Source organism: Rissa tridactyla, unplaced genomic scaffold, assembly GCF_028500815.1.
Source record: "Rissa tridactyla isolate bRisTri1 unplaced genomic scaffold, bRisTri1.patW.cur.20221130 scaffold_29, whole genome shotgun sequence".
NCBI lineage: Eukaryota > Metazoa > Chordata > Aves > Charadriiformes > Laridae > Rissa > Rissa tridactyla.
This window is the reverse complement of record NW_026529507.1, coordinates 2,548,413-2,574,795: the sequence shown is the minus strand read 5'-3', so window position 1 is coordinate 2,574,795 and position 26,383 is coordinate 2,548,413. Positions and strand designations below refer to the sequence as shown.

General features: G+C 52.0%; 2 protein-coding genes across 2 annotated transcripts in view; both read left to right on the top strand.

Annotated features, from left to right (window-relative positions):
• Window positions 1–13,877, top strand: part of LOC128903266 (olfactory receptor 14J1-like) — a gene marked incomplete at its 5' end in the record, with an annotated part of 33,246 nt that extends 19,369 nt beyond the window's left edge. The window contains one exon of the mRNA XM_054187281.1: window positions 13,830–13,877. Within this exon, the coding sequence (XP_054043256.1) occupies window positions 13,830–13,877 (48 nt within the window). The remainder of the gene's footprint in view (window positions 1–13,829) is intronic.
• Window positions 13,878–17,938: 4,061 nt separating this feature from the next.
• Window positions 17,939–21,412, top strand: LOC128903380 (olfactory receptor 14A16-like). The gene is made up of 2 exons (XM_054187398.1): window positions 17,939–18,010; window positions 20,459–21,412. Exons 1-2 carry the CDS (start codon window positions 17,987–17,989, stop codon window positions 21,410–21,412), a joined length of 978 nt encoding a protein of 325 aa, XP_054043373.1. The 5' UTR covers window positions 17,939–17,986.
• Window positions 21,413–26,383: the final 4,971 nt, after the last annotated feature.

Sequence of the window (26,383 nt, the reverse complement as noted above, 5' to 3'; positions counted from 1 at the left end):
AGGTTGGATTTTTGGGGTTTGATTTTTCAGGTTGGATTTTTCGGGTTGGATTTTTCGGGTTGTTTGGGTTGAATTTTGGGTTGGGTTTTTTTGTTTGGGTTTTTTGGGATTGGGTTTTTGGGCGTTCGGTTTATGGTTTTTTGATTAGATTTTGGGTTTTGGGGACTCGATTTTTGGGGTTGGGCTTTTTGAACCCTGGGATTTTTAGTTGTTTGGAGTGGATTTTGGGGTGGTTTTGGTTGGGTTTTTTTGGGTTGGGGGTGTTTGGGTTGGGTTTTTCTTTTTGGGCTAGATTTGCTGGGGTTGGATTTTTGGACTGGGCTCTCCCCAGGGCCCTCCATCCCCCATGCGTTTAAACTTGGCTGTCTGATACCAACCAAATCCCTTTGATTTGGCTGAAAATAAAAGTATTCCAGTGCTTGACAAACCTTTCAGTGAAGAAATGTTTTTCCTACTATCCAATCTAAATCTTCCCTGGCACAACTCCTGGCCATTTCCTCTTGTCATGTAACTCGTTACTTGGGAGAAGACACCAACAGCCACCTCGCCACTTCCAAGCCTGTAGTGCTGCATTGGGTTTTCGTGACCCAAGTGTAGGACCCGGCACTTGGCTGTGTTGAACCTCAGGCCACTGGCCTCTGCCCATCGATCCAGCCTGTCCAGATCCCTCTGCAAAGCCCTTCTACCCTCAAGCAGGTCGACACTGCCAACCAACTTGGTGTCGTCTGCAACCTTATTGAGGGTGCACTCGATCCCCTCATCCAGATCATTGATAAAGACATTAAAAGGAACTGGCCCCAGTTGTAGGCCCTGGGGAAAACCACTTGTGACCAGCTGCCACCTGCATTAAACTTTGTTCACCACCACTTTGGCCACTCTTTGGCTCAGCCATCCAGCCAGGTTTTCACCTGGCATAGAGTACTCCCGTCCAAGCCACGGGCAGCCAGTTTCTCAGGGAGAATGCTTTGGGAAATGCTGTCAAAGGCGTTTCTAAAGTCCAGGTAAAGAACATCCACAGCCTTTCCCTCATCCACTAAGTGGGTCACCTTCTCATAGAAGGAGATCAGGTTTGTCAAGCAGGACCTGACTTTCATGAACCCATGCTGACTGGGCCTGATCACCTGGTTGTCCTCATGTGCCACATGATGGCACTCAGGGTGATCTGTTCCATGATCTTCCCCACACCGAGGTCAGACTGACAGGGCGGTAGTTCCCAGGATCCTCCTTCTGGCCGTTTATGTTGATGGGTGTCACCTTTACTAACCTCCACTTAACTGGCACCTCCCCGCTTTGCCAGGACTGCTGAAAAATGATGGAAAGCGGCTTGGTGAGCATCTCCGACAGCTCCCTCAGTACCTGTGGGTGGAACCCATCTGGCCCCATAGATTTGTGTATGTCTAAGTGCTGTAGCAGGTCCCTCACTATTCCCTTTGGATTATGGGGGCTTCATGCTGCTCCCCATCCCTGTCTTCCCCCTCAGGGGCTGAGTACCCAGAGAACTGCTGTTCTTACTAGTAAAGACGGAGGCAAAGAAGGTATTAAGTACCTCAGCCTCTTCCTCATCCATTTTCACTATGTTTTCCGCCATATCCAATAAAGGATGGGGATTCTCCTTAGCTCTCTTTGTGTTTCTAATGTAATCATAGAAACATGTTTTAGTGTCTGTTATGACATTAGCCAGGTAAAGACCTAGTTGGGCATTGGCCTTTCTAATTTTTTCCCTGCATAACCTCACAACATCCTTGTAGTTCTCCTGAGTTGCCTCCCCCTTCTTCAAAATGTCATAATCTCCTTTTTTCCCCTGAGTTTGAGACAAAGCTCTCTGTTTGACCAGGCCAGTCTTCTTCCCCAGCTTGGTTTTAGGCACATGGGGATGGCCTGATCCTGCGCCTTTTAAAATTCCTTCTTGAAAAACGTCCTGCCTTCCTGGACTTCTTTTGCCCTTCAGGACTGCCTCCCAGGGGACTCTGTCAACCAGGCCTCTCAAAAGGGCAAACTAAGATAACCAGGTCCGAAGCCCAGAGAGTTATTGCCATTAGGCACCTCCTGATGGTGGAGGGAGGGGAAGCCCAAAAGAAGGAACTCCGTGACACTGGTATGGTTCAATAGTTTGCATCCAAGCTGCAGTGTTCAAGGGCAGATGGTCAGTGGAGGAAACAATGCTTCAGGAGGTTAAAAGAAGATGAGACAGAGCGAAAGAACATAGAAGGACGAGAAAAGAGGTTCATGGGGACATTCGGGCACAGGCTGGAAGGAAAACAGAATGGAGAGGAGAATCATCTGAAAGCAAGAAGACATCCTTTGATGTACAAAGAACAAAGTTATTAAGGGAGTTAGAGTAGGACTTCACTAGAAACAGTAGGTAAGTTATTGCACATGCGCTCTTTACCCAAGAGTCTCTTTACAGTAAATGGAGACCACAATTGGTGTTTCTCAATCTAGTCTTTTTCCTCTAGTTCTTCCTCTAGTCTTATTTAAATACATCATTTAGGATACGCTAAAAGGAATTCTATTGGAAGAGAAAACACCTCAGAAAGTGGAGAAAGTGGCATGGAGAGAGTGACAAATGAGGAGACGTGGGAAGTAAAGGTAAGCAAGACAGGGAGGAGGGAAAGGTCCTCAGTCACTGACCACTTTCTCGCTGAAAACCAGTTTTGGTAAATCATTCTGGCTGTGAGGGGGAAAAACAAAAGAAGATTTTAAAAGCAACACAAAAGAGGGGAAGGACCAAAAGGGAAAAGCTATGGGCTTGCTTCTTTCAGGAGCCTCACCTTTACCTTCCCGTCCCTGACTGTTACAGCCCTGACCAGCTCTTCCCTGTTTGTAAGGAGGAAGTCCCACAGGGCACTTCACCTCATGGCATCACAGTCACCCTTGTAAGGAAGACATCCCCAATGAGCTCCAAACCCCTCCTGGGTGGTTTGCACCTCACTCTCTTGCCCCTTCAGCAAATGCTGGGATAGTTTAGGTCGGCCATGAGGACCAGGGCCTGCAAACATGAGGTTTCTTCCAGGTGTCTGAAGAAGGCCTCATCTGCTTCCTCTTCCTGGTCAGGGGATCCATAGCAGACATCCACCCACCACAGCGGTGCCCATGTCCTGCCCTCTCGTGCTGGCCCTTCAGCTCTCAGTTGACTCATCACCTCCCCCCAGGCAGAGCCCCACGTGTTCCTGCTGCTCTCTCCCAGAAAGGGCAACTTCCCCTCTGGGTCCAGACCTATGGCTTGACCAGTACCAGACCCAGAGTTTCTCTAGGAAGGAGTATTTGTAGTGCCCTGCAACTCCTCATGCTGTTCTCTTGTGAGAGACACCCCAGTCAAGATGAGCCAGCTGCGTGCAAACATTAAAAGCTGAGTAAATGGTGCTTCAGTCCACCGGGACCTTGAGAAACTCTGGGATTCGGACAGTGGAAGTCCCTTGAAGTTTTACAGGGAGAAGTGGTCAGTCCTGCCTTGGTGGGTGCCGGGGGGGAAGGGGGAGAATAAGCCCATACATCAGCACAGGCTGGGACCTGACGGGCTGAGCAGAGACTCTGAGGAGAAGGGCCTGGGCACTACGAGGGATGCCCTACGAGCCCGTAGAGTAGGGACACTATGAACAAGGCCAGCTGCATATGGGGCTGCATTAGGAGGAGCGTGGGCCACCCAGAGAACCTGAGTTCTCATCCCCCTCAACTCAGCACCGGTGTGGCCCCACACATGTGGCTGTGTCCCAGTGTGTCGCTCCCCATTTCTGAGAAGTAGTGATGAACTAGAGAGTGCTGAGTGGAGGTCTGCCAAGGTGGGGTTCGGGACCTCGTGCACGTGACCTGTGTGGGGTGGCTGAGGGATGTGCAGTTCCTTGGCCCAGCACTGTGGGGGCTCCAGGCAGTATTGCAGTAACCTGAGAGTGCTTGAAGGCTGCTTTCAGAGATGATGGGCCTTTCCTTTCTCGTAAGGTACAGCATGAGAAAGAAATAGCGATGCAACGTGCAGCTGGGGAGGTCCAGACTGCACATGAGGAAAAAGAAATGTCACTCCAAGGGCAGTGCTGTGGTGTAACAAGTCACCCAGAGGGAGACGGGATCAGCCCATGGCTTTGTGTTTCAAAGAACAGCCAGGGAGGATGGAGAGACATCAGTAAAGGAAGGAAGATGCTGAGGTGAGAGCAAGGTGTGGTGGCAGGGTGGAGGTCTACAGCCTGCAGAGAAAGAGGTGCAGGTGTGGGACACTGTAGGACAGCCTGTGGTGGAGCTGATAGAGGGATGAAGAAAGCCTGAAACGCACCAACAGGGATGAGCTCTTTCTGCCCTCGGCTGTTGTCTCTGCCACCGATGCCTGTGAGGAAGCACTTTATCCTGACAGCATTAGTGTCTCATTGCCTCCCCTTCCCCACCCAAGAGCCTGGGAGCTGTTGTTGCATAGTCCTACCGTTGAGCATCCCCACATCTCACTGCCCCAGGAAGAGCCCTGAGTTACTTTTGAGGGACAGGATCTCCCTTTCCAAGGGCTGGGGGTCACGGCTTCACCCTTTGGCTGAATGGAACCCATCCAGGTTTACTCCGAATGTGTTCCACCTGGACATTCCCTTTGCCTATCTGTCATCTCTGCCTCCAGTTGACTGCTCTAACCAGCCACTGGGGAGGCTTTGTCAGTAATGGTCCTCAGTGGGACCCATTAACGCTCCAGGGAACTTTGGGTTTTGAATCTGACATTAAAAGGCCTTTGGCTGGTCCTCTGCGTCTGAGCTGGGCTGGGCTCCTGGCATGGAGGGAGCTGATGGCAAGCGGGCAGCGCTGCAGAGAGACAGCTCTGCCCAGGAGCAGCTCCTCTGCCAAGCGCAGCAGGGCTGAGGGCACTGCCTGCAGGCAGCGAGGGCAGAGGAGGGAGGCAGAAAAAGGTTTAAAGGCAGTCAGGAGTGGGAGGATGCTGAGTGCTCAAGAGAGGAGAAGTCTTTGCAGTCCTTGACACAGTAAGTCTCTGGGTGCAGGGCAATGCAGCTGCAGTTCGTGAAGGGATCTCCTAAAGCTGGCATAACCCACAGCCTGTGGGCTCTCTCTCTTCTACAGAGGAGGAGGACGTGCTCAGAGCAGGGCTTCCCTGCTGCACCATCAGAGGGACAGGGCATGACAGGGACAGGGAGGGCTGCAGGATGTGATGCCGGCTATGCAGCCAGGGGTGGCCACGGTTGTCTCTCAGAGCAGGGTCCCTGCTCTCAGCCAGGGCAGGCACTCTGTCGCTTGCCAGAGTCAGCTCTCAGCCTGTCTGGGGAGATCCCTGTGGTTGTCCTTTTGGGCTCAAGAGATTGCCCCATGGATCAGGGTTTCTCACAGCTCCAGGTCACAACCAGGATATTGGCAGAGGAAGCATTTCAAGAGCAATGGTCAAGGCAGTGGCTATCTTAATGACGAAGACCTTTAAGGGTCTGCGATCTCATCTCGCTTGTAAGAAAAAAGAGAAAGAAGCTGTCAAGTTTGAATTAGTCACTGAGACTCCTCTTACACCGAGGGATCAGCAGATCTGCCAAAGCCTCGTAAGTGCCTTCCCCCACTCCTCTACCTACAGACAGCACCGGCATCACCTTTGCTTGTGGCATCAGTGCTTATCTGAACTTAGCTGCACCATCAGAGGGACAGGGCAGGACAGGGACAGGGGCGGCTGCAGGGGTGTGAAGGTGGGTGTGCAGCCAGGGGTGGCCACGGTTGTCCCTCAGAGCAGGGTCCCTGTGCTGCAGGGGGCTGTTTGCCGGGGCAGGGAGTCTGCCGCCTGCCAGGGTCAGCTCTCAGCCTGCCTGGGTTGCCCTGCAGCCACCGCCAGACACTCAGCGCTGGCCCTGCCGCCCTCATGTCACAATGGCTGCCTGACACGCCCGCGCAGGGGTAAAAGTCAAGCCAAAAAATATACAACCCAAAAAACCAACCCAAAATCCAACCCAAAAACCCAACCCAAAAAAATCCAGAACCCAACTCCAAGAAACCAAATCCCAAAAAAACCAACCCAAAATACAACCCAACCAACCCTGAAAGATCCAATCCATAAAATCCAACCCCAAAAATCCAAGCCAAAAAACCCCAAATCCAACAAAACCAACCCCAAATCCACCCCAAAAAACCCAAACACGCCCCGCCACCAGCATCCCCCTCCCCCATCCCGGCCCAGCCCACCGCCCTCCTCCTGGGTGCTCAGGCTGCACAGCAGCAGCACCCGCCCTTCCCCTGAGGTGATGCTGCCTCCGATTGGTCCCCTCGGCTGTCACTCTGCCCTGGGTTGGGGCCTGCCCTGCCTGGAGGCGGCTCCTGATTGGCTCCCAGGTGGTCAGGCTGCCCAGGCGCAGGTCACCTGAGGTGATGCACTCTCTGATTGGCTGCCTGGGCTGTCACTCTGCCCAGGATGTTTCCTCTCATTGGCTGCCTGGCATTTCCCCCTTGCTCCTCCCATCAACTGATGGGTCAGACGCTTATCAATCATCTGTGTGCTGCTCGAACTCCAGCTGTGATTGGTGGAGCCCACATGCCCCGCCCCCACATGGTGCCAAGGGTTGTTTTTGACTCCTGCCACCTTCCCTGCAGGCCTTGAAGATTGATTGGTTGGTTACACATCAATCGTGTGCCTTGCCCCCGCCTCCTCAAAGCCGATTGGCTGCTCAGGGCCCATAGGCGGGACAGAGAGGGGAGGGCGGACGTTGCCAGGCGACAAGCTGCGCCTTTGGGTTCAGACCCTCAGGTTTGAACTGTGGGCCCTGAAGAAATGTTCTGGGTCGGAAAAGATGGCTTTGAGTCCCAAAACTGAGGATTTCAGCCTTAAACATGGGGCGTTGGAAATGAAATGGAAGCTTTGAACCCTGAAATCAGGTTTTGTGCCCTCAAAAGATGCTTTGGTACCAAAACCTGAGGCTTTACACCCTAAAAATGGGGCTTGGGGGGCTTAAAATGAAGCTTTGGCCCTCCAAATTGTGGACTGAATCTAAAAAGGGGGCTTTAGTGCCTTGAAAAGGAGATTTTGGAAGCTAAAAATGAGGCTGTTGCGTGAAGAGGGGCCAAGTGGTTTTGGCAGAAGATAACCCCCCTTGCGTTCTAACACTCCTCACCGAGGTGGGACGCCAGGTGCGGCTGGGATTAAATTCTGAGTGATGCCAATTCACCACTATCAGTCCAATCGCGTTTAATATGTTTTAAACTATTACAATTTGGATACACTAATAATGGACTGCACCTTCAGTCTCGTCGTGCTCACGAACTAGCACGGCCACTCTCGAGTCTTTGGTCGCATTCAGTGAGACACCGAAACGACCAGCTACTGAAACAGTGCAGTTTATTTAAACAACAGATATACAGGTTCTTAGGATTGCTGGTGATAAATACACTGTCTGTAAAGCACGTGCAAATAAAGACATTGTTAAGTATACAAAACGCGCGACAAAGTTATAAACGATACAGCCTGGCTACAAATGTAGGAAAGAGATTCTCTAGAGAAATTTCTAAGTTCCCCGAGGAAACACTCGGTTTAATCTAAGTCTTACCCACAGGCGTCCCTATGGGGGGGAAGAAAGGCTCAGCCCGTCGACTGGTCCCGGAATTCAGTGATGGAGTTCTCCTGACTTGTTCGCGATGGTGTCTTCCCCCATATCCCCCCCCCTCTCTCGGGCTATTTTTATACTATTTTTTTTTCTTCAAAGTGGAGTTTGAGTGACTTTAGTCATTAATACTTTTATTATGGTTGGTGTACTCAAGGAGGAGTGGTCGCACCTTGGGGGCAGGCAGCCTCCAGGATGGAGGTGTGTTTTGGTACATTGTGGTGAGCAAAGTTCGCACAAAGGACAGCATTTCATCAACATTTGACGAAATGTTGGCTCGGGTAGCGTGTAGGCCGCTTATCAGTTCTGTAGTAGCATCTCGTTCCCATATCTGCTATTCGTCACAAGGGAAGGCCACGGAACAATCACGTTCCGTTCCATCCCTCGTGTAGTTTCACAAACAACCTTGTACAGGGAATCACAGATGTTGCATTCTTCGTGTGGCAGCTGCGGCTGCATTCTACCTCAGAAGGCTCTTGATTTTATGACTATCCTTAATGTGTGAACAATGCTGTACTTTTGTATTCTTGGCCAGTTTAGTAATTATTCCACACCTGCCACCTGCAGAGACAGGGGTGACCCTAAAATGAGCATCCAAAGCAGATGCCCACTGTTATAGCAGCCAGACATGCCAGACCTTGGCCTGCTGCTGGTCTATTGGGTTCTCAGGCAGAAGGGACCTCACAAGCATCTACTCTAAACATAAAGCCTTTTGCTGGACTGCCATGTCCTCACAGAATCATGTAGATTGAAAGGGATCTTTGGAGATCGTCTAGTTCATTCCTGCTGCCCTAGAGGGAGTCAGCCAGAGCAGGTCACTTAAGAAGATGTCCAGGCTGGTTTTTAGTGTCTCCACAACAGGACACTCCACAGCTTGTCAGGCTTTTTCCCTGTGCCAGGGTCATGTGCCCTTGATGCCGAAACCTGTTTTCTTGAGTTCAGTTGGAATTTTTTAGTTTTGAGGTTTGGGGCCTAAACCATGTGCCCTGTGTGGGGACGGTGAGAGACATGGGCTTCTTCAACCTGGTGAACCTCCTCCAGTGAGGGTCACCATCCAAAAGGAATAACCTCACTCCAAGTATGGGAGAGAGATGGATGGGATATGACAGATATAAACACATGGAAGGATTAGGCTGAAGAGATTATCAGCCTGCTGAAAGACCAGGGCATTCTTCCAACTGCCTGAAGCTCAAAGCAGCACCTGGGTACTTTAGAGGGATGTGACTGAGCGAGAAGTAAGGGGATGGGAAACCGGAGAGCAATGGGAAGGCCGTCCTTGCTGCCCCATTAATGGTCCAATGGCCCCACCGTGCTGGAACCACATGGGACAGGTGTGCTCAAGGGTGGGGAGACATCTCCCTGGCAAAGTACCCCAGCAGCCCTCAGGGCTCTGTCCCCCTCAGCCCTCCTGTTTTGGTGGCCTCCCCCAGTGCCAGGGCCACAGATGGTCTGTGTCCCCTCAGTGCCAGCCCCTCTCCCCAGGCCAGCACAAGAGTCCTGGTCCAGGAACAGAGCAGCCTGCCCTGAGTGGGGGCCTGCAGGAAGAGGTTTCTCCTTCTCATGGATTCCTCCCTGCAGGCACAGAAATGCTCCCTTGCTCTTCTCCAGGGACACCCCTTCTCCTGGAAGAGCCTTTCCCCAGGTGAGTGTGTCCAGGCTGGCCTGGCTGGACATTCCTGGTTCCCACCCCATGTTTCCTGCAGGATCCTGAGCTGGCGGTGCTGCTCTGCAGAAGGTGGGGGCTGCAGGGCCATGGGGTGACCCTGCACTGGCCATAATGGTTGGGGTGTAGAGCAGATCCAAGCCAAAGGGATCACTGGTGCTGAGCCCCCTTCCATCTTCCCTGATTGCTCAGTAGACAAGGACGGGGCTTGGCAGGACAATGGGGTGTCTCCAGTGGCACAAAGGGCAGGGAAGGGCTGCCCTAGATCGGTACCACAGGGTCTCCAGGACAATGGGCTGAATTGAAGTCTAGTCTTCTGACTAGAAGTCTTGTGACTGAAGTCTAGTCTTCTGTCCCTTTGGCCTGCTGGCTCCTGGCATCACAGGGGCCTTGTTAGCCCATGGTTTCTTCAGGTTCACCTTTCCTTCAAGGACACTCCACCTTGGATGGTCAGTCTTTTTATGAGGTACCACTCACTGCTCATCCAGACTCACACACTTTTCCGGGAGATCCCCTGAGCTCTGGCAACTCCAAGTTCCTCTCCAGGATAGCATTGACCATCAGCCCCACCACAAGTGGGACAGTACCAGGAAGGACAATCAAAAACCATTTAGAATCACAGAACCATAGAATTGTTAGGGTTGGAAGGGACTTTAAAGATCATCTAGTTCCAACCCCCTGCCATGGGCAGGGACATCTCCCACTAGATCAGGTTGCTCAGAGCCCCGTCCAGCCTAGCCTTAAAAAATTCCAGGGATGGGTCTTCCACCACCTCTCTGGGCAACCTGGGCCAGTGTCTCACCACCCTCATGGTGAAGAACTTCTTCCTAACATCCAGTCTGAATCGACCCATCTCTAGTTTTAACCCATTCCCTCTAGTCTTACCATTCCCCGACATCCTAAAAAGTCCCTCACCAGCTTCTTGTAGGCCCCCTTAAGATACTGGTAGGCCACTATAAGGTCTCCTCGGAGCCTTCTTTTCTCCAGACTGAACAACCCCAGCTCTCTCAGTCTGTCCTCATAGGAGAGGTGCTCCAGCCCTCTGATCATCCTCGTGGCCCTTCTCTGGACATGTTCCAGCATGTCCATATCTTTCGTGTAGTAGGGGCTCCAGAACTGGACACAGTACTCCAGGTGGGGTCTCACGAGAATGCAGTAGAGGGGGAGAATCACCTCCCTTGACCTGCTGGCCACACTTCTGATGCAGCCCAGGAGACGATTGGCTTTCTGGGCTGCTAGTTCACACTGACGGCTCATGTGGAGCCTCTCGTCCACCAGCACCCCCAAGTCCTTTTCTTCGGGGCTGCTCTCAAGCCAGTCACTGCCCAGCCTATATCAGTGCTTGGGATTGCCCCGACCCAGATGGAGGGCCTTGCACTTGGCCTTGTTGGACTTCATGAGGTTGGCATGGGCCCACCTCTCCAGCCTGTTCATGGCCCCTATGGATAACATCCCTTCCCTCCAGCGTGTCAGCCGCCCCACGCAGCTTGGTGTCATTGGCAAACGTGCTGAGGGTGCACTCTACGCCACTGTCCATGTCGCTGGCGAAGATGTTAAACAAGACCAGTCCCTGTACTGATCCTTGAGGGCCTCCACTTGTCACTGGCCTCCACTTGGACATGGACCCATTGACAGCCACTCTTTGGGTGCAGCCGTCAAGCCAGTTCTTTATCCACTGAATTGTCAGTCCATCAAACCTATATTTTATCAGCTTGGAGACCAGGATGTCACGCGGGACAGCGTCAAAGGCTTTGCTCAGGTCCAGGTAAATGACATCAGTTGCTCTCCCCTTGTCTATTGATGTTGTGACTTTCTCATAGAAGGCCACCAGGTTTGTCAGGCATGATTTGCCCTTGGTGAAGCCGTGTTGATTGTACCCAATCACCTCTTGGTTATTTTTCTGCCTCAGCAGTGCCTCCAGGAGGATCTGCTCCATAATCTTACCAGGAACAGAGGTGAGACTGACTGGCCTATAATTCCCTGGTTCTTCCTTCTTTCCCATTTTGAAAATGAGGATTATGTTTCCCCTTTTCCAGTCAGTGGGGACTTCACCAAACTGCCATGGATTTTGGAATATAATGGAGAGCGGTTTAGCAACCTCATCCACCAGTTCCTTCAGTACCCGTGGGTGTATCCCATCGGGTCCCATGGACTTGTTCACTTTCAGGTTCATCAGATGGTCAAGAACCTGATCTTCACTTACGATGGGCAGTTCTGTCCAACCCCTGCCATTGTCTTCTGTGACTCTGGGAGTGTGGCTTGGAGCCCTTGCCAGTGAAGACTGAGGAAAAGAAGTTGTTGAGAACCTCGGCCTTCTCCATATCGCTTGCCACCAGCCATCACTTGTCACCCATCACTTGTCTTCCAAGTTGCTCTTCCATGCGGATGATGAGGGAAGGGAAGTGCAATGACATGTGCAGAATGATAGTAGGACACCTCCCAGGCTCCCAGGTGGGGACGAAGAGGCCACCAGGCTCTTGTACTCCTTATAGGCATCAGTGGCAGAGGTAACAGTCACAGACACGGAGATTAAGACCTTGGATCTCTTGGGGGCTTTTCACATTTCAACAGCCCCACACTGTTGAAACCACCACAGGCTGTCCTATCGTGTTCCACACCTGGGCATGTTCCCTGCAGGCTGCAGACATCTCCCCTGCTTCTCCACCTTGCTCTCGCCTGAGCAACTCACTAAGCTTTCTGAAGTCTCGCCATCCTTCCGGGATATTTCTTTAAACAGAAAGCCACGGGCTGATCCACATTCTTTCTGGATGGCCCGCTTTTCCACAGCACTGCCCTTGGAGTGACGTTTCTTTCTCCCATTTCCTGTTTAAACCTCCCAAGCTACAAGTTCTGGCATTATTTCTTTCTCATGCGGTCTCCCACGAAGAAGAAAAGCCCCATCATCTCTGAAACTGTCCTTCGAGCAACCCCTGTCCTGCCCAGAACCTCTCCACCATGGGGCCAAAGCGGCAAAGAAGCCCACATTCCTCAGCCTCCCCACGCAGCGCATGTGCACTATACGCTGAACCACACCTGGGCAGACCTCCTCTGGGCACTCTCCAGTTCCTCCCCACTCCTCCAAAATGGGGAGCTGCACACAGGGGGACACTTTTCTTTGGAGGGCCACTCCAGTTCCCAGCACCTTCTCCTCAGGACCACTGCTCAGCCCGTTAGGTCCCAGTGGGCTCTGATGCACCTGGTTATTCCTTCCTCCCCCTCAGTGCAGGACCGGACACTTCTCCTTGTAAACTTCTGGAGGTTTCTCTTGGCCATATCCCAGAGTTTCTTACGGTTCCCCTGAAGTGAAGCTCCATTGCCCTGGAATGAAGATCCATTTGCTCATCTGTTAATGTTTCTATGCTGATGGCTCACCCTGGTGGTGCTGTCTCTCACAAGATAACCTGAGGAGTTGCAGGCCACAATAGACAATTAAAGGAGGTACTAGTTCAATAGAACTGCCACCTCAAGTAGGAAGTACCGTGACAACCATCACCAAAATACCAGTGAGGGTATTGGTACGGTGCGCTGCCTGTATGGCAGACTACGTCAGTGGAAAATATAGACCTGTGTAGACACACAGAGAAAATGGATCCCTCCAGGAGCTGGTTGTAGATGCTCTATCTAGAAGCTGGCCCCAGGATCTCCTCATCGCTTCAGTTCCCCCCCACACAAACAAGCACACGCACACACAACTGCCTGTCTCCGGTATGGAAACACAAAACCCCTGAGGCTGGCAGGCAGCCAGCTTCCACCTTCTCTGTGCCTCCTCTTCAGGCTTGGGTTTTGTCAGCAGCTTCTTTCTCATCCACGCCTTCCTCTCTGAATGTCAAGGCGGGCCGTTCTGGAGCGTGAAGAGGAGGTCCTCAAGCAGCCCTCTGCACCCTGCTTCTCCGCAGGGCCGTATCCCACAGGATTCTTCCAAGCCAGTCCCCCAGCAGGCCAAAGCCTGCTCTCCTGACGTCTCCTGCTCTCGGGCTTTTTCCTTTCTCTCAGGAGCCTCAACTCTACCTTCTTAGCCCTGGCTTTTACATCCCTGACTAGCTGTTGCTTGTTTGTTGGTATGAAGTCTGGAGCAGACATTCACCCGCCACAAAGCTGCCAGTTTCCCAGGTTGTTCTGTCCTCTCCTGTTGACGCCTCAGCTCCCAGCCGAGTCTGTCTGTCCCCAGGCAGAGCTCCCTGCATTCCTGCTGCTGCCTCACAGAACGGGCCAGAGGAATGCCACAGAAATGATCAGAGGGATGGAACCCCTCTGCTGTGAGGACGGGCTGAGAGAGTTGGGGCTGTTCCGTCTGGAGAAGAGAAGGCTCCGGGGAGACCTTCTTGCAGCCTTTCGGTTGTTACTTCGAAGTTTTCCCCTCTGAGACCTGCTGTCTGCACTCTGCGTCTCTCCTTGCTTACTCCCCTGGGGAGCTGAGAACCCGCTACTTGATGGACACTGCAGCCAAGGCTGCCACTCCATTATCACAGCCCTGATCCCTTTTTCCCTGATTCCCTGATGATTCCCTGGGTAGGAGACCCAGGTGAGCATCACCTCTGTTGGCACATCTGGCAGCTGTGCTCAGAAGCTGGCCCCAGGAACTCACAGAAACTTCTGGGTCTGTTTGAACCCTGCAGGGTCCCCTCACCCAACAGGGCTCACCGAATCTGCTGCCCGACCCCTAGAGGATCTCCATTCCCCCAGGAAGCTCCTACACTGAAGGATCCCCCTCCTGATCTTAGAATCACAGAATCTTCATGGTTGGAAAGGACCTTTGAGATCATCGAGTCCAACCAAACAACATACAGTCTCTGCCACTAGCGCATGCCCTGAAGTGCCACACCTAGACGTTTCTTAAACACCTCTAGGGCTGGTGACTCAACCCCCTCCCTGAGCAGGCTGTTCCAGTGCATGACCACTCTTTCAGTAAAGTCATTCTTCCTAATATCTAACCTAAACCTCCCCTGCCGCAGCTTCAGACCATTTCCTCTGCTCCTGTCATTATTCCCCTGGGAGAAGAGCCCAACACCCACCTCTCTCCACCCTCCTCTCAGGGAGTTGTAGAGGGCAATGAGGTCTCCCCTCAGCCTCCTCTTCTCCAAGCTAAACATGCCCAGCTCCCTCAGCCTCTCCTCATATGCCCTGGTCTCCAGACCCCTCACCAGCCTGGTCGCTCTCCTCTGGACACGCTCCAGCACCTCAATGTCCCTCTTGTACAGAGGGGCCCAGAACTGAACACAGCACTCGAGGTGAGGCCTCACCAGTGCCCAGTACACAGGCACCATCACTTCCCTGCTCCTGCTGGCCACGCTATTCCTGATACAAGCCAGAATGCTGTTGGCCTTCTTGGCCACCTGGGCACACTGCTGGCTCATGTGAAGCTGGCCGTCCACCAGCACCCCCAGGTCCTTTTCTGCCGGGCAGCTTTCCAGCCACTCCTCCCCAAGCCTGTAGCGTTGCTTGGGGTTGTTGTGACCGAAATGCAGGACCCGGCACTTGGCCTTATTAAACCTCACACAGTTGACCTTGGCCCATCGATCCAGCCTGTCCAGGTCCCTCTGGAGAGCCTTCCTACCCTCAGGCAGATCAACACTCCCACCTAGTTTGGTGTCATCTGCAAACTTACTGAGGGTGCACTCAATCCCCTCATCCAGATCATCAATAAAGATACTAAAGAAAACTGGCCCCAAAACTGAGCCCTGAGGGACACCACTGGTGACCAGCTGCCAAGAGGATTTCACCCCATTAATCACAACTCCCTGGGCACGGCCATCCAGCCAGTTTTTAACACAGTGAAGAGTACACTTGTCTATGCCAGGATTCGCCAGCTTCTCCAGGAGAATGCTGTGGGGGACGGTGTCAAAGGCCTTATCAAACCCAGATAGACAACGTCCAGAGCCTTCCCCGCATCTAGAAGGCAGGTCACATGGTCATAGAAAGAATTCATGTTGGTTAAGCAGGACTTCCCTTTCCTAAACCCCTGCTGGCTGGCCCTGATCCCTTGGCTGCCCTGCACTTGATGTGAGAGCTCACTCAAGAGCTGAGTGAGCTCTCCCCAGCTGTCTCTTCTCCAGACTCTGTATCCATCCACTGCAGCACCTCAAGCTTTCTGACTTGTCCCACACACCTCGGCAGTTATTAAGTCAATGTCACAGCTCTGTGAGAGCACACAGGGCTCCAGCTCCTCCTGTCTGAGCCCCAGGCTCTGGGCTTTGTCGCACATTTGGGCTGCAGCACCTCAGCTGTGGCACCGGCGCCCAGCTCTAAATTGTCACAGGTCTTGTGCCGTAGATCCTGGGCAAGCAAAGACTTTGTCCTGGTTTGAGGTAAAACAGAACCAACTTTCTGTTCAGTAATTTTACTTTTTAGCTAGGCCTCTTCTAACTCCCTGACACTAACAGCATGTTGTGTCTGAAAGGGTTCGTTCAGGGTGATAAGACAGTTTGTGCCAAGGAACACTACACAGCGAGGCTCTTGCTTATACTTATTGCTGTAACAACCAAGGTCAGCTAATTCTCATTATTTGCCCCGTTAGAGGGTCAGAAGTGGAAAAGTGTAGAGGGGTCCCACCTGTGGGGAGGAGCGGACAGGACAGGTGACCCAAAATTGACCAACAGGGGTATTCCCAGCTGAGAGAGCTGGGACTCTTTAGCCTGGGGGAGAGAAGGCTGAGGGGAGACCTTATTAATGTTGACAAGTATCTAAAGGGTGGGTTGAAGGAGGATGGAGCTGGACACTTTTCAGTGGTTCCCAGTGACAGGACGAGGGGTAACGGGCACAAGCTGGAACACAGGAAGTTCCGATCAAATATGAGAAAAAACTTACTTTACGGCGAGGGTGACAGAGTCCTGGAACAGGCTGCCCAGGGAGGGTGTGGAGTCCCCTTCTCTGGAGACTTTCAAGACCCGCCTGGATGCAGCCCTGAGTCATGTGCTCTGGGCAGTCCTGCTTTAGCAGGGGAGTGGGACTAGATGATCTCTAGAGGTCCCTTCCAAATCTGGAAAAATCCGTGACTCTGTGATTCCGTGATCCCATCTGCCCCATGCTCAGTATAAAAGCTGAGGGATCAAAGGGTCAACTCTCTTCCTCCAACAGCTGACGTCCGAGGAGAACCCTGTCTGTTGATCTGCCTTTGATCCCGAACCATGCGTTCCTGACCCCAACTCTGGGACCTGGTTCCCACCCGTTGCTCGGTCCAGCCTGGGACTTTCACAGTGCCTGCTGGTGACATCATCCTGGGAGCTTAATACGGTTTTGTATATACTGTATCTATTTCATTATTTTCTTTTTTATTTTATTATTAATATTTCATTGAAGTAGTTTAGTTTATTCTAAACTCGTAAATCACTCTTTATCTCTCCCTCTCCTCCCCATGCACGAGAGGCTTGGGGGGGATCATCAGTCGCCAGCCATTGGCCAATTTGGCTAAAACCATGACAGACTTTCCTTCAGAGCAGAGACGTGCTGGTCTGGATGGCAGGTGGCAATGTAAGGGTGAAAGTAGGGGCCCACAAAGTTAGAAAACTGTGCTCTTCCCGAGGCAAGAGAGAAACAGGGCTTGCCTTTGCAGCCCTGACAAGAGAGGGCTTTTCTGTCTGTGGTGTGATGGAGGTCACGCTGATCTCCAGGAAGGACAAGGTGCTGCTAAGAACGTCCTTGGTTATGGACATTGACCAGATACACTGTGAAAATTGTTCCCCTGTTCCTTGATTGTGTTATCAAAGAGGGGAATGAAAGATGAAGGCAAGAAGAATCAGCAGCATTTGGAAGTGTTGGCACAGGAGTGGAGACCCTGCTGTGATGTGCCTCGTATTTGTGCTGGGCAGCTTTGGCATCTGAGGTAGCGCCACAGGCCTGCCTGTGACCACTAAGTTGAGCAGCTGCCCTGGGCTAGGTTAGGCAACGTAGGCAAATAGGAAAACATTGGTTCCACTTGGTGGAGATGTAGGAAATACAAGCGAAGGAGAAGAGAAACACAGGCTGAGCTCCCCCTGTGGCACGTGACTCCATCTGGGCAGATGAATACCTCCATCGGCTGCACTAAGCATACTGAGGTGGGACAGGTTGAGTTGTCCTAAACGTGATCATCTTCTGTCATTTCAGTTGGCCAAAGGGATTCCCCACCATCATCCAGGACGATGCCCCCAGATGCTGCCCTGTCTCTCACAACTGCTCCATTAGAGCTTGCAGTGCCCCGCACCTGTCCTGAGCCACCTCAAGTGTCACCCTGTGTTTGCATCAGAAAAGGTCCCCCCTGGCCTCTATCTCCATTTTTAACATGGCAGCTCAGATAAAGAGCTCACACCGATTTTGTGCAGCTGAGCTGAGGCAAGAGGAACCCCACCTCCTGTGGGTCTGTGGGATGCACTGGAGAAGCTGAGTGCCCCTCCAGCCTGGGGAATGCTGCTGAGAGCTGAGGTGCCTACATTGGCTTGGCTCAACCCCCGTCCTGCACAGGTGGAAATGATCCCCTGCCTGTTACTGCCTACGTGCCCTGCCTGACAATGGGAGAGGAGTGGGGGTTTCGAGATGGGAACATTGGCACCTCCTGTAGATCCACACATCCTGGTAGAGCAATTCCCACTGCAGGAATCAGTCTGGCCAGTGTTTAGAGAGGGACCGTTGGTGATTACTTCAGTTTGCTTTGAATCCTGTTCCCCAGGAGAGACCCTGCTGCCTTTCAGGAGCTGTCAGCCCTGGAGGCCCAGGGCCACCTCATGGGAGTCGGAGAGGATGGGGAGGAGGCAGAGAGAGTTATGCCTGGTCTTCTGCTGAGCTGGGCTGGGCTCCTGGGATGGAGGGAGCTGATGGCAAGCGGGCAGCGCTGCAGAGAGACAGCTCTGCCCAGGAGCAGCTCCTCTGCCAAGCACAGCAGGGCTGAGGGCTCTGCCTGCAGGCAGCGAGGGCAGAGGAGGGAGGCAGCATTAAGTTAAAGGCAGCCTGGAGAGGGAGGATGCTGAGAGTTAATAGGGGGAGAAATCTTCATAAAGCAAAGCAGCTGTGGTTCCTGCAGAGATCTCCGAAAGCTGGCACATCCCATGGGATCTTTCAGGAGGACGCTCACAACTCCTCTGTTGTGTTTTAGGAGGACATGCTGGCGAGCAGGGCTTTCCTGTGGCACCATCAAAGGCACAGGGCATGACGGCTGCCTTCTTCCATGAACAGCCCAAGGGCTGTGAAGGTGGGTGTGCAGGCAGGGGTGCCCAGGGCTGTCCGTCAGAGCAGGGTCCCTGCACCCCATGGGCTGTGTGCTGGGGCAGGGACATATCTCCTGCCAGGGTCAGCTCTCAGCCTGCCTGGGGAGCTTCCCACAGCAACTGTGGGGAGAAGCTGTGGGTGGAAGGAGCAACCACGGGTAGGGGAGGCACCTGCTGTTGAGAGTACGCTGCGTGTGTCAGGGCTGCTCACAGCTCAAGATCACCTCCAGGCATTCCGGAGAGGACTTTTCAAGACAGAGTTCCCTGGAAGGGAAGTGTCCCTCTTTTGAGATCTCTCATCTTGTTGGCTGGGTGGGCAGTGGCACGTTTTCAAGGCAACTTTTCAATTGCAAGCTCAAATGAGAGATCACTGTATAGATTGGGAGCTTTTCTGGGTCTGTGTTTAGTTTCCAGTTTTTCAGGTTTTTTGGGGGATACAGACAGAACCAGCATCCCCTTTCCAGTCTCCTCAGGGTTTGTGGGACCTGCTCTTTAGCCCCTGCACACACGGAGAGGCTGCAGGGCAGAGCTGGGTGCAGAGGGGCTGGGCTGCGGTCTGGGAGCACTGGAGGGAAAAGATGAGGGGCCAGGGAAACAGCTCCTGGCAGGGAGAGCTCCAGGCAGCAGAGATGGGCAGGGGAGGAGGGAACTGCTCAAGGAAACCCTGTTGTAGGGGAGATATCGGCACCTCCCAGCCACCCCCGCAGTGCAGACACCTTCCTTGAGCAACCCAGCCCAGCCCTTGGACCTCACGGCCGTGGGTTCTCAGGTGGGAGTCACCTTTCTGTCCAGCAGAGCAGCAGAAGAGACGAAGGGGATCCCTTCTGCCACATGCCCATTTCTGGTGATCAGCAATCGGGACGAGGGCAACTGTCCTGCCTTCTCACTGTCCGGGAGGTGGCATGCACAGCTGGGTGAGGGTAACGCTGTCCTGAGGGCTTGGCTGCTTCTGCCCTGGCCTCTCTCAGCCAGACCCTCACAGTATTTTTCCTGCTTTATCCACACGTCTGTTTGAAGTTATCTTTTTATTGCTGTCAGACTCCCCGGGGAGGGGAATTTCGGCTGCAGAGTCCCACACTGATCTTGTTCATCCATTCCTGTAATTTGTCCATGGGAACAAGTGTCCCAGCTTTCCTCTAAGCTGTGGGGCTGTGGGCAATGCAGCCTGTGGGGCTGAGGAATGAGTCAATTTTCTCTTACTGAGATGCAAAAATTAGGACAATGGGCTTCTCCTTTGGGCGTCCATCCAAGCTGTGAGCTGCCCTCCAGGATTGAAAGCTGTCCCGTAGCACCACTGTGTTATCTGAAAGCCCCACGGAGAAACACAGAGACTCTGTGGCTGAGGAAATGCTGTTGGGTCGGTGAAATGAGCCCTGTGTGTCCTTGGCTAGAAGTGGGTGCTGAGACCTTCAGAAAGGGTGAGACGTTTCATGGTCTGAGGTGGATCCCTCTGCTCTCAGCAATGTCTGGTTGCAACAAATGAGTGTGATGACCCTCCCTCTCATGAGGCTGCAAGGACTTGTCAGCTGGGAACAAGACGGATGGACAAACCAGGTCCCCGACTCTGCTCTAAGCCACAGGCAATCATCCTGCTTTACAGGACTCACTCTTTTCTCCTTGAGTGTGGCAGAAATGCCGAGCATTTTTGACACGCAAGAAAACTCCCCAGGTGAGATCTGGGGAGCTGTAAAGAACCTCAGACTTCTCAAACTGCCTTCTGGAATCTTAGTTCCTTAGCAGAGAGAGTGCTAATGCTGACAGGCCCTTCTGCATTAGAAGTGCTTTCATCAGACAAAGTAGAACACCAGGGTTGGTCCCTGACACCACCGTCCCATGAACCCACCGCTGCAGAGCAGCGCGGAGTCCTCGGCAGCCAGCAGGCAGAGGCCCTGCTCCTCCCAGCACGTTCAGCCAGCACCGACCAGAGCTCCAGCCATGGAGCTGAGGAAGGTCTTCTGGAAAATGAACAGGGGTGTGTGCAGCAGGGGCAGAGTCCATGGGAAACGGATTTGATTTTGCTTAGAGAACTAACCTCTCCACTAACCTACTGTGTTTTCCTGCTTGAGCAGATTGCCCAGAGGCAGCAAATGTCCAACAGCAGCTCCATCACCCAGTTCCTCCTCCTGGCATTCGCAGACACACGGGAGCTGCAGCTCTTGCACTTCGGGCTCTTCCTGGGCATCTACCTGGCTGCCCTCCTGGCCAATGGCCTCATCATCACCGCCATCGCCTGTGACCACCGCCTCCACACCCCCATGTACTTCTTCCTCCTCAACCTCTCGATACTGGACCTGGGCTCCATCTCCACCACTGTCCCCAAATCCATGGCCAATTCCCTTTGGGACACCAGGGGCATTTCCTATGCAGTATGCATTGCCCAAGTCTTTCTGTTTGCCTTCTTGGTTAGAGCAGAGTTTTCTCTCCTCACAGTCATGTCCTATGACCGCTACGTTGCCATCTGCAAACCCCTGCACTACGGGACCCTCCTGGGCAGCAGAGCTTGTGTCCACATGGCAGCAGCTGCCTGGGGCAGTGGGTTTCTCAATGCTCTCCTGCACACGGCCAGTACATTTTCAATCCCCCTCTGCCAGGGCAATGCTGTGGACCAGTTCTTCTGTGAAATCCCCCAGATCCTCAAGCTCTCTTGCGCAGACTCCAACCTCAGGGAAGTCGTGCTTCTGGTGGTTAGTTTCTGTTTAGTCTTTGGATGTTTTGTTTTCATTGTGCTGTCCTATGTGCAGATCTTCTGGGCCGTGCTAAGGATCCCCTCTGAGCAGGGACGGCACAAAGCCTTTTCCACGTGCCTCCCTCACCTGTCTGTGGTCTCCCTGTTTGTCAGCACTGCCATGTTTGCCTACCTAAAGCCTCTCTCCATCTCCTCCCCAATTCTGGACCTAGCGTTTTCAGTGCTGTACTCAGTGGTGCCTCCAGCAGTGAACCCCCTCGTCTACAGCATGAGGAACCAGGAGCTCAAGGATGCCCTGTGGAAACTGGCCCATGGGATGCTGTTTCCCCGACAATAACCTGCCTCTGCTTCTCCGCACATTTCACAGAGTTTATCTTAGGCCGGAGTCTGTTTTTTTTCTCTTGTGATAGTCCTACTTATTGATATATTTCTGTGTTTATACTACTCGTCTTAAGCTGTGTCTGACTCTTGCACGACACTGTGTCAGATGTGGCCTGTCAGATAACTGCTCTTCAATAAAACAGGATCTCCCAGGTTTTCGTGATTCAACCTTGGACAACAACTAGGAAAACACAGCCATTTACTCACTTTCCGCCCCCTCTGCAACAACAAGTAGGATAAGGAATTGAGGGAGAAAAAGGATAAAACAAATCTTGTGGCTTGAAGTAAAGACAGATTAACAGACAAATAACATAAGAGGAAAATAATAATAACAGGCAAAAGAATACACAAAATAATTGATGCCACAAAAATTGCTCTCACCACCCAATGAATGATTGCCCAGCCCGTCCCAAGCAGCAATCATGGATCACTGCCCCCCGGCCAACCCCCGTTTATACGCTGCGCATGATGGCTATGGTATGGAATACTCCTTTGGCCAGCTTGGCCTGCCTGTGCTCCCTCTCAGCTTCTATATATATATACAGACACAGAGATATTAGTCTGTGGACCATCCCACTGAAATGTCCGTTGAGCTCATTTAGTCCATGACTTTGGGCTCCATCTGTCTTAATTATCTTTCAAGGCAGGAGAGATAGTGTGTGGTGTAGAATTGTTATATGCTGCACCTGGAGCTCGCAGCTGGTGTATCTGCACAGCCCATGCTCATGCCCATGGTCTACGGGTGGAAGATGTCGGTCTCAAGAAGATTGCTGGGCACCAGCTATTGAGGTCAGCTCTGGTTCCATCACTTCTGCACTTTGTTCAGTTGCGTCCAAGTTCATTCCTCATTAATTTAGGTGACTCTCACGGTAATACCATCGATATAGCATACAGCAACTGTAGTAGTGATGGCATATAGGGGTAATTTGGCCTCTTGAGGGACCTGCTTGGCAGGGTAACATGTGAAAAAATAGTGGAAGGAAGAGGGGCCCAAGAGAAATGGATAATATTCAAGGATCACCTCCTCCAAGCTCAGGAGAAGTGCAGCCCAAGAATGAAGGAGTCAGGCAAAAAAGTCAGGAGGCCTGCATGGATGAACAAGGGGTTCCTGGACAAGTTCAAAAGCAAAAAGAAGGCCTACAGAGGGTGGAAGCAAGGATGGGTTGACTGGGTGGAATACAGAGAAACTGTCCAAGTGGCCAGGAACCAGATTAGGCAAGCTAAAGCCCAGATAGAATTAAATCTATCTAGGGACATCAAGGACAACAGGAAAAACATCTGTAAGTACATCAGGGATAAAGGCAAGACTAGGAAAAATGTGGGCTCTCTCTGGAAGGAAAGAGAGACCTGCTCAGCCAGGATATGGAGAAGGCTGAAGTACTCAATGACTTTTTCGCCTCGGTCTTCACCAGCAAGGGCTCTAAACACACCGCCCAAGTCACACAAGGCAAAAACAGGGGCTGTGAGAATGAGGAACAACCCACTACAGGAGCACGAGATCATCTAAGGAACCTGAAGGTACACAAGCCCATGGGTCCTGATGAAATCCATCTGTAGGTCATGAGGAAACTGGTGAATGAAGTTGCTAAGCCTGTTTCCATTACATTTGAAAAGTTGTGGGAGTCCAGTGAAGTTCCCACTGGACTGGAAAAGGGGAAACATAACCCCCATTTTCAAAAGGGGAAAAAAGGTAGAACTGGGAAATTACAGCCTGGTCAGTCTCACCTCTGTGCCAGCAAGATCACGGAGCAGATGCTCCTGGAATCTCTGCTAAGGCACATGGAAAATAAGGAGATGAATGGTGATAGCCAGCATGGCTTCACTAAGGGCAAGTCATGCCTAAAAAATTTGGTGGCCTTCTATGACGGTGTTACAACATTGGTGAATAAGGGGAGAGCAAGGGACAACATTTACCTGGACTTATGCAAAGCATTTGACACTGTCCCACGTGACATCCCGGTCTCTAAATTGTAAAGGCATGGATTTGATGGATGGACCACTTGATGGATGAGGAAGTGGCTGGATGGCTGCACTGGAAGGGTTGCGGTCAGCAGCTTGATGTCTGAGAGGAAACCAGTAATGACTGGCATCCCTCAGCGGTCGGTACTGGAACCAGTGCTGTTTAACCTCTGTGTAGGTGAAGTGGACAGTGGCATTGAGTGCACCCTCAGCAAGTTTGCTGATGGCACCAAGCTGTGTGGCACGGTCAACACGCTGGAGGGAAGGGGTGCCATCCAGAGGGACCTGGATGGGCCGGAAAGGTGGGTCTGTGTGAACCTCATGAAGTTCAACAAGGCCAAGGGAAAGGTCCTGCATGTGGGTCAGGGCAATCCCAGGCACAAATACAGGCTGGGCAGAGAATGGCTTGAGAGCAGCCCTGAGGAGAGGGACTTGGGGGTGCTGGTGGATGAGAAGCTCAGCACAACCCGGCAGTCTGTACTCCCAGACCAGAAAACCAACTGTATCCTGGGCTGCATCAAAAGAAATGTGGCCACCAGGTCAAGGGAGGTGTTCTACCCCTCTGCTCCATGGCAGGGGGGTTGAACTAGATGGTGCCTTCCAACCTAAACCATTCTATGAGTGTATGATTCTGTAAGAAAAATTGGAGAATGGAGAGAGGGAAGAAGGGCTTGGCCAGCAGAGATGAAAGATTTTGAAGAGGTAAGATCTGTTCAGATGATGTTTAGACTTCTGTGACACTGACTGTGAAAACATTCATGAGAGGCCTTTACCCTATTTACAACCAGTAACCTGAAGTCCTACCACCACCTCTAAGTGAAGGTAGTAGGGTAGCAAACACCGAGGGAAATGGGCAAGACAAATTGTAGCCGGGCTGAGTAGAGAGGAAGGATCACCTCCACCGACCTGCTGGCAGTGCTCTTCCTAGTGCAGCCCAGAAAGCCATTGGCCACCTTTGCTGCAAAGGTGCAAAGCCTGGAGAAGAGAAGGCTTTGGGGAGACCTAATATCAGCCTGCCCACATCTTCTTGGCTGTCACCATGAAAATGCATCCAGGCTCTTCACTGTTGTGTGTGATGGGAGGATGAGGGCCAATGGCATCAGCTGAAACAAATGAGTAAAACTTTCTCCCTGTCAAGACAGGCAAACACTGGAGGAGATTTCCCAGAGAGCTTGTGTCATCTCCATCCTTGTACCTTTTCAAGCCCAAAATGAAGGAAGCCCTGAGCAACCTGGCTTCAGAGGCGGTGGAGCTTTTCTTGGTAGTGGGAAGAGAAGGAAACCTCAACAAAATGCAGCTTGGAAGGTTCGGACTGCATGTGAGGAAGAAGAAATCTCAGTCAAAGGGTTGCACTGTGGTGCAAGAGGTCACCAAGAGCGAGTGTGTATTAGCCCATGGATTTGTGTTTCAAGGAACAGCCGGTGAGAGTGGAGAGACATCAGAAAAGATACGGAAATGCCGGGGTGAGAGCGATGTGGGAAAGCACGATGGGTGCCTGCAGCCTACAAGGAAAGAGGCACAGGCATGGGACAGTGATGGTCACTCTGCAGTACAGGTGGCCTAGGGCTCTGGCCAGGCTAAAAAGCCCAACAGCACCAAGGTCTTTGTCCCCTTGGCTATGGCACTTCCCTCTGCCACCAAGGCCTACCAGAAGAAACTTTATTTTGAGGCTCTGGGCTTGGTTTCTGCTTCACGGTTGCATGGGGAAGCCGGGAGGTGTTGCACAGTCTCCCTACCCTTGGCCTTGCTCACCCTCACACCCCACTGCCCCCAGGAAGAGCCCTGAGCCACACCTGAGGGGCAGGATCTGCCTTCCCAGGGCCTGAGGGTCAGGTTTGGCCCTTCTGCTTCATCAAACAAAGCAACAGCTTTACAGCCACCTGCACTGTGCCTTTGCCTTCCTGCAATCACAGCCTCCAGCTATCTCCTCTAACGAGTCCATGGGGAGACTTTGTCAGTAGTGGCCCTCAGTGGGGCCCATTAATGCTTCCAGGTACTTTGAGTTTTGCCTCTGACTTCTTGAGGAGTGTTTTCAATCTTCTCTCAGTATCTGAGGTTCGTGGACTCAGAGCTAAATACACCATGGGGCTCATTGAAGTACAGAAAGCCCTAAAGACCTATTTCTCTTCCTTCAATTTCCTTCAAGTCTTCAAGACTTCTACAGCTAATTGGAGTTCTTTCATAGTGTAGTTAAGAAGGAAGATTTCAATCAGAACCTAATAAATTATTTTTTTTTTAGTTTAAAGGGTTTCTTTTAATTTACTTTTCAGTCTATTGAAAAGGTGATAGAAGTCTTCTGCAACTGATATTGATCCAGAGGGTCTCCTCAGGAGGTCTGGATGGCTAGGAAAAGCAGTCCCTTGAGGTCTGACACTGTGTGGACATCCTTGCTCCTCACCCCCACCCCAACCCCACTATTTCTGTCATTGCCCAGTTGGGATTTACATCATTTTCCTTCCATCAGACTTCTCCACTGATCTCTGCAGCTGGATGTTACAGCTCCATTGCACCAGCTCCCTCTGGCTCTCCTTAGAGACCTGGCTGCACCCAGGCACAGAAGGATTTTTCCTCTTTGCAAGCAAAGAAAAGTAAAGCCTGATCATGTCGGATCGTGTTTGATAAACAATAAAACACCCTCTGCGGCCATATGCTAAGTACATGCTGCCTCTAATGAGGTTGCTTTTCTGCAAGGGGTAATCTTATGAGAAATGCTTTAGATACGTAGGTACAGAAAGGTTGATATAAACATAGTTAAAGAGTTGGCTACAGGAGATAATTAGACTACTGAAAGACGGGGAGACCTTTAACCATGTGAAGCTCAAAGCAGCAGCTGGATGGGTGACAGGAACCTGAATGAAGAAAGAGTAAGGGAAGGAGAAAACGGGAATATAATAGAAAAGGCCCCTGTCTAGACAGTCTGCACCTGGAAAGATGACTTTAGAAATGGTCATTGTATTTGGACAGGTGA

What these genes read in the sequence shown, in the direction of transcription:
- LOC128903380 (XM_054187398.1), top strand. Translation starts at nt 17,987, where the DNA reads ATGGAGGGAGCTGATGGCAAGCGG. An exon ending in AGGGAGCTGATGGCAAGCGG is followed by an intron (nt 18,011 to 20,458) that starts GCAGCGCTGCAG and finishes CTGCTTGAGCAG; the next exon opens with ATTGCCCAGAGGCAGCAAAT.